At 43.4% G+C, this 18,514-nt stretch overlaps 1 protein-coding gene across 2 annotated transcripts in view; it reads left to right on the top strand.

Annotated features, from left to right (window-relative positions):
- The first annotated feature begins 1,204 nt into the window (after positions 1 to 1,204).
- The window catches only part of LOC147021891 (uncharacterized), a 60,112-nt gene continuing 42,802 nt past the window's right edge, over positions 1,205 to 18,514 (top strand). The window contains exon 1 of one of the 2 annotated variants that reach the window (XM_085892319.1): positions 1,205 to 1,473. In XM_085892319.1, coding sequence (XP_085748445.1) covers positions 1,330 to 1,473 — 144 coding nt within the window. In that variant the 5' untranslated portion in view covers positions 1,205 to 1,329. The remainder of the gene's footprint in view (positions 1,474 to 18,514) is intronic. The other variant, XM_085892318.1, reaches the window with a different exon arrangement.

The following is an 18,514-nucleotide window of genomic DNA, read 5'->3' as shown; positions in this document are numbered from 1 at the left end:
CGTATGATCCCTGTAATGTGCAACCCAATAAGCAGGAACATTGGATTTTTGGAATCTCCGTACTCGAATCATGAATAAAAAACGATTTCCACCTTGCCAAAAATTTTTTTTTATCTCGAAAATCCTTTTTTGAAGCCTTTCAGAGATTTTGGTCCACTGTCTATAATGGATACATCTCATAATGCATATAATGCATATAAAACATTTGGGGTCATTTTGTTTTTCAGCATATTTCGAGGTTAGAAAAAACATACGATGCAAGATGGCAGGTGGAAACAAGGCACATATGGGAGAATTCAAGGTGAGCGAAAACATATGTAAATAAATGGAGACAAGACGTGAGTGGAAGGAGGGAAGAGAAGGCACATGTATAAATAATTGGGAAACACAGCCCATGTGGAAAGAGGGCAGAAGTTGGGAAAGGCACGTGCGGATAAAGATTAAAAAAAAAATCATTGTGGAAGTAAACGTGTATGTGTGTGTGTGTTTGTGTTTGCTTGTGGCAGGGTGGTGGGTCATGGTGTACAGTTGGCAAATAGGTCAAGTATGGTTGAGCAGGCTTTTTAATGTGAATAGACACACAAGAATGGGGGAACATTCTGCAGAACAGACTACAAATCGATCTGCCAACTCAGTCGAGCTATCCTCATTCTTATAATCCCTGCCAACACTTTCCTTTTCAATTAATTTGCTCTTCCTTCCTGGCAAAATAATTCCATGTGCTATATCCTCTGAATAAAAGACGACTTCTCCTTGTCTCATTGACTTTACTTTTTTAACATACAGCCTCCATTGACCTTTCAACTTCCAATATTCCCAAAATTCGATGCGTTTTCTCCATCAGTGCCCTGAAATATCTTCAACACAATAATATCACATCTCCACACAATCTAATTTTGTTTAATGTGAAATATCGTCTTTTGTAATCCTTTTTTTTTCAAAAAAAAACAAAAAAACAACAACCTTGTCTTATGTTCTTGTAATAAAAAATTCCAAGTGCTCTATTAGTTTTGGAAATATGGAAACATTTGTTGAATTGTTTAAAAAAAAACTGGTCTGTGAAAAAGTGCCTTCAACATAGCACGCAATGTGGAAAGAGATATACGTGACCCCAAGTCCACCTGTCATCGCCATGCAGTGATAATGGCGCCACACCTTGCACGCACCCCTGCCACGAGAGTATATAATGGGCAGAACTGCTTGCACTGATCCTGTCACACCCACAGTCAGTCATTTATTAATTCTGCTTTGTTTATTCATCCCGAGTTATCCCTCGAAGCAAAGGTTTCTAAAAACTGTAAGAAAAGAAAAAAAACTTCTTCTGCCACCATGGACATTGATGCTGCCTTTATTACTGGAGCCAACCGTGGAATCGGTTTAGAACTAGTCCGTTTCCTTGCAGCTAATGAATTCGCACACCAGAAGGCAACACGCGTGCTTGCTGCTTGTCGTTGTCCTGAAGAACGAGCAGAGGTAAGTGGATGGGGGAGAGAGAGGGTTGATGTTATTATGCACGAGGGGGTGAGACAATGTGTGAGTGGTTTTATATATTGATTTTGTCTATAGGATGTCGATGTCAATTATACTTTGTAGGATTTGTGTTTGTGACGGGTTGGGGGAGTTGCCAGTTATTAGAAATAAGGCAAAGACTCCGAGTTGTGTTTGCATAATGTGTGATTAATTTTACTGGTGAGGATGTCTTGTCATGTGTTGTCCAATTTTGGAAATGACCGGCAGCCAGTTCAGGCTTTGGGACTTGATCAAGGCATGCCGTCCGGTCTCTGGGCAGCGTGACGTCACGAGTTCTGAAGGATGACGTGGGGGAGATGGTTCTACATCTGAGACCATTGATCAGGACTGTGCCAATGCAGGCGTCGAATGTCATTAGCTGATAGAGGTAGTGGGGTTCCTGGAAATACCATGGTGGTGGGAAATTGTGACGGTAGGAGGGTGGTTTGTCACAGCCCTCTCTCCCTCATTGAGAGCGAGTGCATCATTCGACTTTATGACAGGACCAAGTTCACCCTACTGTTGTGTCCTTGCGGGTCTGCCTGCTCATCATATCTTTGCCCGCTCTTTTTGCCTCCTTTACCTGGATGCAATGACGGATTAGGAGTAGGGGGTAGATGCGGCCGATGCCTGGGGTCCAAGCGAAAAGGGGGCCCATGCAGGGACGGGTGAGTGGGAAATAAATACAATGGTGTTCAAAGATCATCAGGGAGCAATGTGACATTTATGCCATGATCAGCTCTCTCACTCAACCTTGTCGGGAAAAGTGCTGCCGAATGCAGCCCAATAGTCTTCAGATTATTTGACATTGTACAGAACTTGTACAGTAGTCTCTCTGCACCGATATATCACTGATGACTACTTTGTGAAAAACTGAAACCTTTAGGGCTGTCTGTTGTCAAGTAGCTTTCGGTACTTAATGGTCAGCAAACTAAGGAAGCTGTGACAGCCCTTCTCAACGGTTAAACTCCCCACACGTGAAGTCTTGGAACTTGGAATACCTGGAAACTGACATGGAACAAAGTTGAGTGCCGAAACGAATCTCAGTGAATCCTTGACAAACTGGGTAAACTGGATTCAGCTCTGCTCATTGATATTTGGAACACAGTCTTAGAGCGCTTTCACAAATCCAGTCTCTTGCTTCAAGACCAATTTTCATGGGAATAGTGCAGTGTCCTTTCTGGAGTCTCTTGGTGTTTTGTCAAGCCCCAGCAGATGGAGTTTGAGGACTTCTAAAACCTACCTGGATTGAATATTGTGGCCATAACGAGTACAATTCAGCCCAGAGGCTTGTCCTGAGGCTCAACCGCCGCTTTGACAATGGAGATGCTGAAGACATTGTGCTGTCACCCAAGTAGAAATTCAAGACTGAGTTGTTCTTTGTCAACATCGATCAGCTAATCAGTGTCTTTTTGTATTGAGTCAAGGCTCATGGAAGTGCTGGAACACTAAATGAATCAGGATGCAACAGAACAAAAGGAACAGTAGAGAGAGTGGGGGGGATGGGGGAGAGAGTCAAGGGTCAAAATAGAGGTAAACTTGGACAAACAATGGGTGTGGGGATGAATTGGGGAGGGGGGCAGGAAAGGACGCATGGGGTGGAAAGGATGAATACAGAAGAAAACTCGAAGGAAGGAAAAACTGGAAATTTTGAGGTCTTGGATTGGGGACAATCTGAGATTATGGTCAATAGCTGTCTTGAAGACCTGGAGGAAAGGATGAGATTGAAGAGAATATGGAAGTTGGTCCTCCAGGTGGAAAAAAAAGAGGAACAAATGTGTGGATGTGGCAGTGATTCTGGATTTTTGGAGTTTCACCAGAAGGGAGTTTCTGATGTATCATGTGAACCATGCAGAAACTTTGGGTGGTGGGAACAAAGCACGGAATGAGCAGACAGTGCAAGATCAGAAAAGAGGTGGTCAAATACAGAGAGACCACTGACCTGTCTGTGATCAGTGATGGGCCAGTCTTAAAGAACACAGTACAAGGAAATCAATGATAAGGTTTAGATTCCAGTCCAAGCTAGTTTCTCTCTCTCTCTCTCTCTCTCTCTCTCTCTCTCTCTCTCTCTCTCTCTCTCTCTCTCTCTCTCTCTCTCTCTGTGTCTCTCTCTCTCTCTCTCTCTCTCTGTCTCTCTGTCTCTCTGTCTCTGTCTCTGTCTCTGTCTCTGTCTCTGTCTCTGTCTCTGTCTCTCTCTCTCTATCTCTCTCTCTCTATCTCTCTCTCTGTCTCTGTCTCTGTCTCTGTCTCTCTCTCTGTCTCTGTCTCTGTCTCTCTCTGTCTCTGTCTCTCTCTGTCTCTCTCTGTCTGTCTCTCTCTCTGTCTCGCTCTGTCTCTGTCTCTCTCTGTCTCTCTCTCTGTCTCTCTCTCTGTCTCTGTCTCTCTGGCTCTCTGGCTCTCTGTCTCTCTGTCTCTCTGTCTCTCTGTCTCTCTGTCTCTCTGTCTCTCTGTCTCTCTGTCTCTCTTGCTCTCTCTCTGTCTCTCTCTGTCTCTCTCTCTCTCTCTCTCTCTCTCTCTCTCTCTCTCTCTCTCTCTCTCTCTTGGGATGAAGCAAGCCATAGAAAATCTTGTCCACTCTCTATCCAAATGATCTGGAACCCACAATTGAAAGTGAATTTATCCAGCTTGTACTTTGCTTGGAAAAGACCAATGTAATGTTATACATTCAGTAGTTTCTGTGCATAAATTGCTTCCACCTTGGAATTCAAATGACAAATGATGGTCTTACAAACAAATTGTGCTGTCTTGTTTGAAATAGTTGTCATTGTTGATTTAGTGAATTTTTTTTTACGATTTTCTTCATTAAAGTGTTCTTGTTTATTGTTTCTTCAGGGTTCGTTTTTTTTTGAAAAATAATAAAATATTAAATGAGCATTATCATAGCATTGATAATAACCTATCCTGAGATCTATACCTGACCTGATTTTGACCTTGTGCATAATTAACATAGTGCACTGTGACTTTGCCAACTGATGTCTATTCATAAATCATGGAAGGGGAGTAGTAGGGTCCATGGTCGGGTCACCGCCGAGGGCCCAAGGCACACTGAATGAGTCCCTACCTGTACCCTAATGAGCCTTCATTCATCTGACAAGGAAATGGTTTCCTCCCTGAAACACCATCCTTTTGTCCAACTGGGAAACAACAAAAAAACTTTTTGATTGCTACTAAGGGAAATGCAGGTGTTCTTGACTAAATCTGCGCCACTGATTTCAAATCTGTAGTCAGAATTTAGCCAGCATATCAGGTTTTCAAAATATGTATATGTATTAATGATACCCAGCATGTTATATTAGATACTTTATTATTGCAAATCGGCACATTGTACATCTAAAATCAGTGCTTAGTAATTACTTTCACGTCATATTTCGAAAACAATGATTGATCTCTGTGTATAATGTGTAGTATACAAACCAAGAACATAAACAAGTTGCAGAACAAGAAGTTAATAAAACATTAGAATATGGCAATCTTCGGAAGGGTGTAAACTTGATTGGGAAATCTGCCCCATTGTGAGTGATTCAGAAACAGCACTTCAAGTTTACACTCTTCCTTTCAATATAGGCAGCGTAGACACTGTTCAGACGTGTTGAGAAGTGTGTGAGACACTTGCTCTTGCGCTTGTGTGTGAAATTGATCTCCCGTTGTCGGAACCAGCAGTAATCACCCATCATATTTGGGTTGAACCGGCCTTGATACCTCGTTTCCATGACCGAAATGTCTTGGTGGAACCTTTGGCCATGCTCATCGCTTACCTCACCCAGATTAGGTGGGAAGAAATCAAGATGGGAATTCAAGAAGTGCACTTCAAGAGACATCCTACAGCCCATTTGCTGAAAGGCCTTCAGCATGTTGTCCACTAATTCCGCATACTGTTCAGCTCTATGGTTCCCAAGAAAGTTCTGCCCAACCAACACAAATGCTTCCTATGCTGCAAACTCAAGTGGGTTCAGTATATTTTTGAATTCGGGATCACACATCAGTTCTCCGGTCTGGGGCCCAACGAGAATACCTAGTTTGAGTTTAGCATCAGTTTTCTCTGTGCCAAAGTTCTCTCTGAGATATTGGAAGCCATTACCGTTCTGATCCAAAAGACTTTACATAGTTTTTTCATGAGCTAGTTAAAAATTGTAATGCCACGTGGAAAATTTTCCGTAAAAATTCATAGCTGGGTGAGTTTTCATCTATTTTTAAAAATTTTAAGTGCATTCTAAAGCTCTTTTTTACGAGAAATAATATTCTACAACAGTTGTATTGCTATAGTTGAAACCAAAAATACAAAAATCAATAATTTATGATTACTCAATCACCCACCATGGCAAGCTACTGTAATTGGACCATATGTATAACTCAAAATTCTGACGTGCTGAGAAAATTCGGACCTCAGATTCTGAATCAGCGTACTGGATTTAGTCTAGAACATATGTTTCCACCCCAGTAGCAAAATCTATGTTGTCCGTTGTTATGTGTGAATACATGACTGCGTGTGTTTGGCAGCATGGGGAATTTAGTTTCTTTCTTTAAATGTTGTACCTGCATATAATTAATTGGGTCTTTTGTGCAGATTTCCGTGTTTCTTTTGTCTTGTGCTTTTATGAAAGTATTTATCTCTTAGAGAATGCATGCATGTAAGTTTCTGCCATCTCTCTTATGTAAACCGTTTCAGCTTTGTTGAGTATGAGGAGTACCTGGCGTTGCCTGGTGCTGTTCTTATCCTTTAGGCATTTTAAAGAAATCAAATTTTGTGTTCTTTTCTATTTTTGGTGCAAACACCTAAAACACCTCCAGACACTCACGGAGGAATGTGGTTAGGGATAATTTAATAATACCTTTCACATAGCTACAAAATATTAGGCACTAGAGAACAATTTTTAAAAACATCCAAAAATAATCCAACTTTTAAAAAAAAAATCTTCTTTTTTTTTGCCTAAATCATTTCCAGGCACTCACTGACGAACCTCTGAGAGTTTGACGAAGATCCATCTCTGAGAAAAATAGCGTGACACACACACACACACACACACACACACACAGACACACAAATGACTCATTTATAGTATAGATTCCTGGAGGGGGTGAACCAGTTAAAAGGTATGTAGTCATTCTCATTCAATTGTGAAGAGCATACACCCATTCAGATTGCCTCATGCTATTTTCAACCTTACAAACCAGCCAGCCATCTTTGAGACAAAGGACCTTTGTTTTTGGGAAAGGAGTTGGGAGGAGGGAGGGGGGACTATTTAACCATCCAAGAGCGATTACGCAACTCCTACCTCATGTCCCTTGTGGTTTTGGGTGATGGCCATCAACGTGACAATGCTTTTGTCTTATCTGTAATGTCTTGTCAAAATTTTACCATCTGGAGACTAAAAGACAAGTAAATGTAAATCACAGGGAATTACAGCCATTTTTGCAGTAACACCTTAACGGGACTTGTCCTTGATCAAGTGTTAAATGGAGAATTTTACACAGGAATCGGTATCTAAAATGTAAATAATTGTCCTGAAGCTATGGTTAAATGCTTCTTCTCAAACTTCAAGAATGACATACACTGGGGGCAGGTTGCTCCCATGCAAGACTCTTTGAAAGATGCCCAAGATGTAGTGATTGTTTTGAGACCAATTGGATAAATATTGTTACAGGATGTGTGTGGAGTACAGGGTAGTTATCAAACGACAAGGCTTGAATATGGACCATGTGCTCATGTGGGATAGATCTTTTTTTTAACCTGAAACAAGGATTTTATGTTTAATCTAAAATTGTCCTATTTTTGTATGCCATTGGGAGGAGGTGTTGTGTGCTGTGGAGGATAGTTTGAATAAGGATGTCATCTGATCTATCCTTCCTGTTAAACCTTTGAAGACCAGAAAGTAAGGTGAGAAGACCCCAAGAGAGTCAATAATATAGTTACATGGAAGCTTATTGCATTCAGAGTTATAATTCAGTAAGTGTAGCATGGTCCATGTGATTCACGTAGTGTAGATTTACTCTTGTAAACAGGGAAAATGTTAGAGTAATTTGTCTTATTAAATGCGACGCTGTGGAGGCAATGTATTTAATGAAACGGAAGACCAAGAAGGAACCTGAAGAAGTAAAGAGCAAAGATGTAGTCATCAGGAGGAACCTGGATCGGATTCGGGTTTCAGCCGCAACTCCACAACCCTCAAAACCCATCCAGGAGCAGCCAAGTGGACCTCACAGAAACATGTATGCAAGAAGTAACTTCTTCTTTGACAGATAGATAAATAAAGAGAGGACTAGACAGTAAAACAGGTGAAAGAGAAGAAAAAGCAAGAATTAGAATGAATAAAGAAAATTATGGAAAAAGAAAAAAAGAGAAACAAGTGTGAAAGGAACAAAGAACAAAGATGTCGGGAAGATCCCGAACAGTTAGATTTCAGTAATAACTCTCCAAGCTCAAACGCAGCAGCATGTACACGGTACCAGAGGTCCATCAGCTGGGTAGCACTTTATATAATTTGTAGACAGTATAGTTAGTGATAATGTTGTATATGTAAAAAAATAACTCCTAGAAGCAGGCGGAGCCAGGTTAGGATTTGCAGCCACAAAAAGGGTGCAATGGAAGTGCTTTGCACTTCAACGGATGGATTATTAACTGTTTGGCCGGCGTACCACATGCCATGGTGGTGGAGTCGGCTGTAGAGACTAGGAGAGGGATGCAAGAAATTTTTTTTAATTATGGCCGTCAAGTGTAGTGGGATGGCACCTCCCACAAGCAGCAGGCAGCCAATCACGGGACACGCCACAGGTGAAGGTGGTTTCAGAGTCCAAGAGGGCTGTGTCTACATATACACACAAATTTGGAGTTGGACATTTGTAAGAATAACATCGCTCTCTGTCTCTCGCTCTCCGCTTGGTCGTTGGACGAGGGAGGACAGTTTGCTGGAGATGTGGATGCTGCCTCACCATCCATCACCTCCACCACATCACTCCAAGCCGTGCATCGTCTGTGAACCAGCGACCTGAAGCCACCACCAGCTTCAAGCCTGTTAAAGTCCTCACCTGCTTTCCTTTTGTCAATAAGAGCATGGTGCCACAGTGAGGTAGGATTATTCATTCCTTTATCTTCATATAATAAGTTTGCAAATCTCCTCTCTCACTATACATGCCTTTCATGTTGCTTCGTTTATTCCATTCCACACATCCCGTCTACCTCTTTCCCCTGTATCTGTTTTCTTTTCTTTTCAGTAAAGATAAACCTTAATAAAGGCAAAAGACATGTTCCAATATTTCGCTCTGCATGTGCACTCCACAGCCCAAATTGAGTTTCATTGGGAATAACCATGGGGAACCATAATTCAAGAATGCAGAGTACATTAATTAAATTGAACGTGATCTAGCTTTACGTTTCAGCTGTTCGTGGTGCACACCTGCTGCAGACAGCCCATGTTAACAGAGGCTGTCTCACGCAACAATATGAAGTTGTTCAGCACATGGCATGAGGTTTGCTCCCTTCTTCCCCCTCCCTCTGGTATCAGTGAGGGCTGGAGGATGTGACCGCAGCACCAGTGATATCAATGACCTGGGGAAGGGCCTCCGGGAAGAGCCTCCTACTGCTATAATAATGTGGTGTATTATTGACCGGATCTGCTGGAAAAGAGGAGTGCCACTATTGGCCAGAACTGTGGGCCATTTCCTGCTTGGGCCAGCTGTGGGAAGACGCCGTCTCAAAGGGCAGAGGAGCTCCTTGTGAGCCAATGGCCATCCATATCTGGTGCTAACTGTGTCTGCGGACATCCTCCTGCAGTTGGGTTACCTTTTTCTAAGAGGTTCGTGGCAGGATTTTCCTGATTGGGCCAGCTGTGGGAAGATGTCGTCTCAGTGGCTGCTCCATGCCATGTTATGTGAGGGACAAGAGGAGGTGGAACGTGCCATGGGTGAGCATTTAACCACCTGAGAAGTACCAATCTTTCTGTTGCCGGGGATTCCCGTTGTTGTCAGGGCTATTTTCTCTTTCTTGAACAGTTTCCTCATGGACATTTGTGCTTTAACAATCCTTGTCTTGTTCATCAGTGTATGTATGTGTGAATGAATGACTAGGCCCATCGAAGGGGTAGATTTTCTTGCAACATAAGTGTTTATTTATTTGCAACATTAATCATATCTTTATCCTGCTGGATCTGTAAGTTTTTGTTTTTTGTGTCCGCATCCTTTTATTTCATAAATTCATATGTGGTAAGATTGTGTGTTTCTGCTTTACAATCTGCCTCTCACGTGTTGCTCATTTTGGTGACTTGAGCTTATCTCTGGGGGATCTAAGTTAGTTAAAAATGTTGATAACCAGCATGTGGTTAGCTCATGCTCAGAAAAGGACCACTTGCCGCCACTCGAACAAGTGATCATCTCTAAAGTGGCATTAAGCCAGCTATCTGTGCAGCAACTGCTTTGGCATTTTAGAGCTCTTCTCCTGAGTTGTTATTAACAGTCGTGGCAGGGGCGGTAAACACGACAAATTATTATCATGCTTACTGTCTCGGTAAACACGACACCGGGGAAACGCTCAAGCCAGACTGGGCCTTACAAGCAGTTTATCTGCTATATCATGGATCAAGAGAGTAAAGTCTGGAAGCACCCCACATGCTTTGTCGAGGAATGAGACCGCGGTTGCATTTCGTCAGATAAACTAAGTTGTATCACTCTCTTTCTCTTCCATCGGCAAACCTAACAATAAAAGAAAAGTTACATTCAGCCAAGTGGAAGAAATAATGAATATTTAAAGGTAGCTCTAAAGGCTAACCTTAACGTTTTTTTTGGGGGGGGGGGGGTTGTATACCTTGTCAAGGCTGGTATGAGAGCTAATACACAACACAGCAAGGGGGGGGGATGAGACAAGAGGGTGGGAGTGGGAAGGACAAAACAGTGGGGAACAGAGACATTAGGAGATCTGTGGAAGGGAGAGGGATTGGGTGGGGAACATAGTGTGTACAAGATAGACATCACAGGGACTTTCAGGAGGGAAAGCAGGGAATTTGAAGAAGGTGGGTTTGGGGTGGATTAACGGGGGTAGAAAATATCAAGGATTTCAATGGGGGATGATAAGAGGTGGTGGTGAACAGCTGTTTTGAAAGCCTGGAGGGAAGAATGGGATTGAAGAGAGTGAGGAAGTTTATTCGAAAGGCAGGAAAAAAGAGGAATGAAAGGGTGAAGGTGAGCAGTGATTCATGAGTTTGGTTGGCTCAAAGACTCAGCCTCATAGTTTGAGAAACCAATGATCCGAAATGCCTTGGTTTCCACTGCGTGAGGCTGAGAAAGGTGAGAAGCAGGAGCACCAGCCAAGAGGGGAGAGCAGTACTCCACCAGGCTGCAGACAAAAGCTTTATATGTGGTCAAGAGCTCAGGTTGTCTGAGGAAGGACTTTGCATGATGGAGGGTGATTTTTACCCAGATCTGCAGAGTGAAGAAGCTGCTGCATGCTGGTCTGAGGGATGACAGATGTACGGCAGAGGGTGGAGTCATCAGCAAAGAGATAAAAAGTATTTTCCAGAGAGTCGGAGAGATCGCTGAGGAAAACCAGAAAAAGAACAGGGCCCAGAATGCTGCCTTGAAGAACTCCAGCCTGGACAGGAAGGGGGGGGGGGTGAAAGAACTCCATTTAGGGCCACACGTTGGCTGACACAGGAGAGGATGTCTGCGAGCCATGAGTGGAGATGGCCTTGGATACCATAGGAAGAGAGTTTTGTGAGCAGGGCAGGGTGCCTGACTGTATCAAAAGCACATGATATGTCTAGGGATACGGCTCTGATTTCCTGTCTGGCATTGAGGACCTCCATCCATTGTTGGGAGAGCAGAAACAGCATATCCAGGGTAGAGTGACCAGGTCTGAAACCAAATCGATGATCGGAAATCAAGCCATTGGAGAAGAGGAAGGATTTAATGTCTGAAGCGAGGATGGATTCCATAACCTTGCTGATGACTGGGAGAAGGCTGATTGGTTTATAGTTGCAGGGATCTGTTATTGCACCTTTTTATGCAGGGCAGTAATGTTTGCTGATTTCCAAGCAGATGGCAGATGACGTTGAGCAAATGAGAGAGTGAATATGGCAGAGAGAGAGAGTGAGCAAGAGCAGAAGAGTAGGTTTTTAGGACACGTGGGCTGATGCCGTCTGGACCGGGTGCAGAATCTGAGTCGAGGTTTGACAGCAAGCTCTCCACCTTGTCAGGAGAAAAGAACAGAGAGTCTGGGGACAGTTGTGTGTGACAGGTTAAGGTGGGTACAGAAAGGGATAGGGTGTCAGACACAAGATTTCGGTGCAAACACTGAGTTTAGGCATTCAGATTTTTCACAGTATCAGCAGTGCGGCCATTTGTGGTAAGGAAGGGGATGGAGGGGGAACATACATCAGAAACAGATTTGATTTGACACCACCAGGATTTTGAGGTGGGAGAGAGATTCGAGAGTTAAGACTTGAGATGAGAAAGATGTTGTTTTCTGGCTCTCCTGAGTGTAGATACACACTTGTTCTGAGCTTTATGGAAGGAACTGAGATTACCCTCAGTTGGGTTTGCTTTCCATGAGGGAAAGGCAAGTTGCTTCAGGACAACTGCCTCACCACAAGCTTAAGTGAACCAAGGGCGCGAGGAAGGGTAGGACAACTGAAGACGAGTGGGGATAAATCTGTGCATGAGGGAGGGCAAGTCTCTTTGAAAGAAATCCAAGGATGAGTTGATGTTGGAGAAAGTAGCGATAGGACCCCAATCTGTAAGTTTGATGGCTGCTTGGAGACCCTGCCAGTCGGCTTGAGTGAAATGCCAGACTCGACGGCAGTGAGGTGTTTCTTTGATAATAGCCAGAGAGATGTCCACTTTGACAAGGATATGGTCAAAAGAACCGATTGGAGCAGAGGAAGAGCAGCAAATATTGTCAGGGAAATTTGTCAAAATCAGATCCAGAAGAGATGGAGTACCATTGGTTGATATCTGAGTCAGGAAGTTGACTGAGTCAGTCCCAATGAGTCACAGAAAGCTTTTGCTGAAGTTCCATGACAGGTGAGCGAGGTACCCACACCTAGCCAACTGGCATGATGACAATTGAAGTCGCCACATATGAGGAAGAGAGAGTTGGGATGAGAAGATCGAAGTTGGTGCATGTTTTCGGATAGTGAGGTGTAAATGGAGTCATTACTGTTTGGTGGATGGTGCAGTACACATATAAACATGAGGTGGGAGTGGAGGGGAAGCCGAAGCCAGAGGTAATCCTAGGGGTGTGGGGGAGGGAGGGCAGTGCATGGAGAGTGAGGAATAGAGTCTTTGATGAAGAGAGCAACTCCTCCATCAGGACAAGGCTCAGGTCTGTCAGAACCAGAGGAGGCAGTAACCAGGGAGAGATACTTGGGCGTCAGACACGTCTTCAGGGAGGAAAGTTTCTGTTAGGCAGATTATGGCTGGTTTGTCAGTGGCAACCTGAATGGAACGATCTGTTAAGTTTAAGCGAAGGCCCCAAATATTTGAGGTCCACACTGTTATTGAAGAGGGAGGGGAGGAGGCTTTGGGTGTAGGGGTTGTGAGGGGATGGGAAGGGTGGGATAAGGGAGGAGGAGGTAAGGAGGGTTGTTGAAAGAGTGTGGGGGATTGCAGAATAGCTTGGGGAGGAGGCCGGCTGAGGAGGAGAAAAGGCTCTGTGGTGCTGGGGGAGAGGGCCACGGAAGGAGGCAGCTTTGTGGATGAGAGGGGGTGCAACTTTGTGAAGGGTGAGTGAGGGGTTGAATTGTGGGAGAAGGGTGAGTGGGGAGAGTTGAGGGAGAAAGGTGAGGGAGGAGTTTTGAGAAAGGTGAGAGGGAGACTTGGAGGGAGAAGAGTGTGACGGTTGCGTTGAGAGGGAGGGGTGAGAGGGGTGAGTTGGCAAGGAAGTTGGAAAAAAAAAGAATGGTTGATGAAAAGCAAACATTCGAAGTAAACCGTGGTTTTAAATTTTTTTTAGGTCAGAAATGCGATTAAAGGCATTTATTGATGGATGCAATATTGGTGAATTAAGAGAATAGAGAGAAGAAGCACTGTAACAGTTGGATTTTTTGGGCAAGGTATGAGGGAAAGGTCGAATTGAGAGAATTCTGTGGAAATAGAAGAAGAGTCATGAATTATGATACAGTAAAGAGTACCACATGTGAAAGAGGAAGATGAAGCATTATTAGAGATTGTTTTTAGTATTATTATCTATATATTAATACTGAAGGACCAATTTTGTGCTCCTCCTCGCGGTCGCGTCACGTTTTTCTCGGTACTGTGACCTGAGAAGTTTTGACACAGTGTTTGTACGTCAAAGTAGACACGTGCACAAATCAGGGGACTTATTCACAAGGAGTAGTGTACACCAAAAATGTCATGTACAAGGACATTTTGTAGGCCTCATTAGGTAAGGCCATGGAGTACATCGACTGGGATCCAGCTCTCACAGGAGCCACCACTGGTTGTCATATTGGGCTTATGGAACGGAATCGTCTGTGACGGGGTTTCGGCTAGTTATTATTATTTCTTGAGTGAGTTTTCATCAGATTCGGTAAGGGAAAGGTTGTAGAAAAAAATTGTGGGGTGAATGGTGAATTTTGATCGGTAATCGCAGAGGATGGAAACCGATCACATGGTTACGAGAGGTTTATCTTCAAAAGTGAATTTATTAATTAATTTATTTTTTAATAAGGATTGCGTAACATTCGGAAAAGGGAAGGTTGAAGTAAAATCGTGGAGGTGTGTGGTGAATTTGCAACTGTGAACGCAGAATGAAGCTGCTGCGTCGATGAAAAATATCAGGAAGAGGGTGGAGAGAGTCACCTGGTTACAGGAGGTGTATAGATCGAAAGGATACAAGGAAAATTATTAAATTTTGATGGATTTTTGAGGATTATGTAAGATTCGGGAATCGGAGGTTGTAGGAAGAAATCGTGAACGTAATGGAGAGAGTGGCTCAGCTTAAGTAGAAGAACGATGGTGTGCCGGCAGAAGGAGGAAGAAGAAGAGCAGCAATCGGGACTCCTGGATACGCAGGGAGAAAGTAGTCCATGAGCCAGTAGTGTTGGTCGGTACCATCTGGGAGGAATAATTCATTTCGTGATTTTTAGCAAGGCATACAATCCTGAAGTTATACCGTATGTGATAGCATTGCATCGCTGGTAGCTTTTTGTGTGTCATCACCCTGTTTATATGCCTACCCTTAAATAGGCTTTCATGCAAAATGGCCAGTACAAGATAAGACATCCTACTTCAACTTAACAACATTTTTTTTATCAGTCAAACATTAACATTGAAATTTGTCTCACCTTTTTCTGGGATCATTTGCCTCTCAACAAAAAGTGCCAAACATGCCTTGGTTGAAGGTGTTAGTGTGATAAATTGGTGACACATATATCAGTGTTTATTTCCTGTGTGATAAATCATATCGCCTTTAGAAAAGTGTTTGTCTATAATTTACTGTGGAAAGCAAATAAAAGTTCTGGAACAATATAATTGCATGGGTGTTTGGCAAATTTGTAAAGAAATCCAAAAATCTAAATTTCTTTTTTTGTATTTTGTATGTTGTATATTAAGATCAGTATAGCAGGTTACCCACCGTCCCCCCCTCCCCCCAAATGAAAAAAATACCTAATTTGGATGGATTTATGTAGTTTGGTCAATGTCATGATATTTTCCCTGTTGTTATTGAAGGATACTTTCCAATAATCAAACAAAGGTAAATGATAGCATGTTCATGAACAAGATTAATATTTTTTCTCTGTAATTTCTCGAAAAATACAGAATTTCAGGGGTTTAGATACTCAATAATGCACATATGAAGATATCAAACAACCATATTACACAATATAAACCAATAAAACAGTAACAAGATGGTTAATCATGTGCAATCTGATAAATGAGTCAAAGGTGAAAATGAAACACAATCTTTTGTTTTAAGGCATAAAATTACAGTATAGAAACACAAATGTGGTGTTCCACGCTAACAAGGCCATTACCTAAGCCCAATGTGTTGCTGATAAACATATTGTCTTATGAACCAAAGATGGGTCTTTTATAGTTTCTAAGACATCTCTGATCATATGCACTGATTGTAAGTGATGTAAAATGTTCAAGATGAACTTAAAAATCATAATCGTTATCCAGTTCTACAATATCCTCATCAAAACTTTCCCCATCGTCTGACTCAAAGATGGATATGTTCGGCAATGTAATGTATCAGCACTGGACTATCAGTGCCTCGATACAAGGAAATTGCAAACACTAAATGCTAGGCTAGTTTTAACAACCGTTTTGAAAAGCAAATAACATGAGATATGTGCCAAACAATTTTCAAGAAGATACAGCCTATAATAAGAGAGAACCATTAGTTTTACAGAGAATGTCTTCTTCTGTCTTACACCGGTTTCAGAAAAGTTTATTTTGGGATGGGGTTACCAAACGGCTCATAACACAGAAAAGGCTACCACCAATACAATGCTATCACATAGTTTCTGACTGCAGAGATATGTACCCTGCCAACAATTATGATGACCATTATTCCTCCCGGATGGTACCGGTGGCCAAAAATTACCAGGTCCATGGTCTGAAGGTCGTTTTTTGTGTTTTTTTTTCCTTTAAATTTAAGACAAGAAACAGAGTCTTTAGTTTGTTTGTTTGTTTGTGTACCTGTTTCATGTTCATAAGAAACGGTCAGTGCATTTACGATGATTCATTTGAGTTAAGGATCTATTTATTCTCTTCATGGTGAACAATTTTATTGAGTTGAAGGATTTTGTTAGCTTTTAAGGCTATCTTAGCTAATCATTTTCTTCATCCAAATTGCAAAGCTATTGGAAATACATGTACAGTGATTAAATTAACTTGCTACTTTTTGTCAATATGCTGTCTCCATTCTTCATTCTGTGTACATCCATGGCAAACGGTGGATACCTAAAACTGCAAGGATCATTAAGTATGTGTGGTTTTAAAGAATCGAGGCTACAACAGAGTCATGGTGAAGAAGGATTTGGTGAAGGAGGACGAGTAACTTGGCAAATTCAGCGACATGTTAATGATTGGTACCGTGGTGCAGAAGGTGCCAATGATTAACTTCTTCGCTGACAGGTGTGGTTGAAGCCAACGACCTTATTGATGCAATTTATGACATCAGGTCAGGTATGGGAGCAGCACCAGAGCAACGCGTCGCTGCGTCCACTTTTCGCTGGTACTCCAGGGGCCTCCATCTGGCCTTCCCCCAGGCAGATGCCTGGCACATCCCAATCTCCTTCAAATGCTGATCAACCTGCTGCAACCACGAGGCACATGGTCGGCCCATTGGCCTCCTCCACTCACGAGACTCCCTCGCTGAGAGAATCTGGTGAGCAGGATCAGCGTCAGGAAAACGAGCCACATGTCCGTACAGCCGCAGCTGATGCTCACGGACTATGCAGGTAACAAATCTCATTTGAGTCTCTCTCAGCAACCACTCGTTGGACACAAAGTCCGACGAGCGATAGCCAAGGATTCTCCGAAGAGACCTGGTACCAAAGGAATTAAGTTTGTCTCAGATCCTTGGTCAGAACCCAAGTCTCACATCCATAGGGCAAGACTGGAAGCACCAATGACCTGAAGACTCGGGACTTTCGTCCTCCCGCACAGGTACCGGCAGCACCACACCCCATTAGCCAGTGAATCTATGACTCCCCAGACTTGACCCAGATGTCTGTTGACCTCTGACTCAGCCAGCAGAGACATGAATATCACTGCCAAGGTAAGTGAATCTCTCCACGACCTCAGCATCCTTACCACAAACAAGCACAGAGAGGATAGCAGCATCCAAGATGTCATTGAAAGCCTGGATCTTAGTTTTTACCCAGGAAACCCGTAATCCCAGTGGCTCCAGCTCCTCATTCAGCACCTCGAGGGCCCCCAAAAGGATATCTAAAGTCTCCGCAAAGATGACTGCTTCATCTGCGAAATCAAGGTCAGAGATCTTGACATTCCTAAACGATACTTCGCAGCTTGATCTCTCCGACATCCTCCCTAGAATCCAGTCATAACAAGTGCTGAAAAGTGTGGGGGCCAGTGCACACCCCTGACGAACTCCAGTAACAACTGGAAATAAGTCAGAGATAGTACCACCACATCTCACAGCACTATCAGTACCAGAGTAGAGTTCAGACATCCGATCGATCACTTTTGGTGGCACCCCACGAAGACCAATAATCCTCCAGAGGGCATCCCGATTCACTGAATGGAACGCTTTACAGAGATCAACATAGGCTGCAAGCAGCCCCTGCCGAAACTGTCATCTGCGTTCGGTGAGGACACGAAGAGCAAGGATACGGTCAATCGTTGACCTCTTTGGTGTAAAGCCTGACTGCTTTGGACGCTGGTGCTCAAGCAGATGGTGGTGAACTCGATCAATAATTATCTGAGCAAAGACCTTGCCTGGCACTGAGTATAGCATCACCCCTCGGTAGTTGTTGCAGTCTTGTCGATCACCCTTCCCTTTCCAAAGAGAGACAACAAGGCCCCTCTTCCAGTCAGTTGGGATGATGTCTGTGTTCCAGGCAGAGCACAGAACTGCATGCAACGACATGAGTGCAGCATTTCCACCAGCCTTGAGAAGTTCAGCATGGATGCCACAGATCCCTGGAGCTTTACCCCATTTCCACAAACGAAGGTGGACCACAGTTGATTGGAGGGTCAACAACAGGGGTTGTAACACCCCTCGTGGATCAGCCTGGTACAACCGCTCAAAGTAACTGGCCCAGCGGGCCTTCACTTTGGACTCCTCTGTCAAGAGCCTACCACCCTCTGCTCTCACTGCAGTGCTCCGAGGGATGGGCTTTAATGAACGCAATGCGCGAATTCCCCTGAAAGCGGGACGAGAATCACTTGACCATAGGTGATGCTCACATCACCTCACAGAATCCTCGTACATAGGCCTCCTTGTCCACCCTGAGCGCACATACAGTTTTACGCCTCAGCTCCCTGAACAGCTCAGCTCTGACATTCAGCCTGGCTCTGCGACTCTGGTCAATGGTATCCAGTGTTC

This window comes from Eptatretus burgeri, chromosome 8 (genome assembly GCF_056783735.1).
Source record: "Eptatretus burgeri isolate ZD-2024b chromosome 8, Ebu_testis_v1, whole genome shotgun sequence".
Lineage (NCBI taxonomy): Eukaryota > Metazoa > Chordata > Myxini > Myxiniformes > Myxinidae > Eptatretus > Eptatretus burgeri.
The sequence above is the reverse complement of the archived record's forward strand: the minus strand, read 5'-3'. Positions and strand labels throughout refer to the sequence as shown.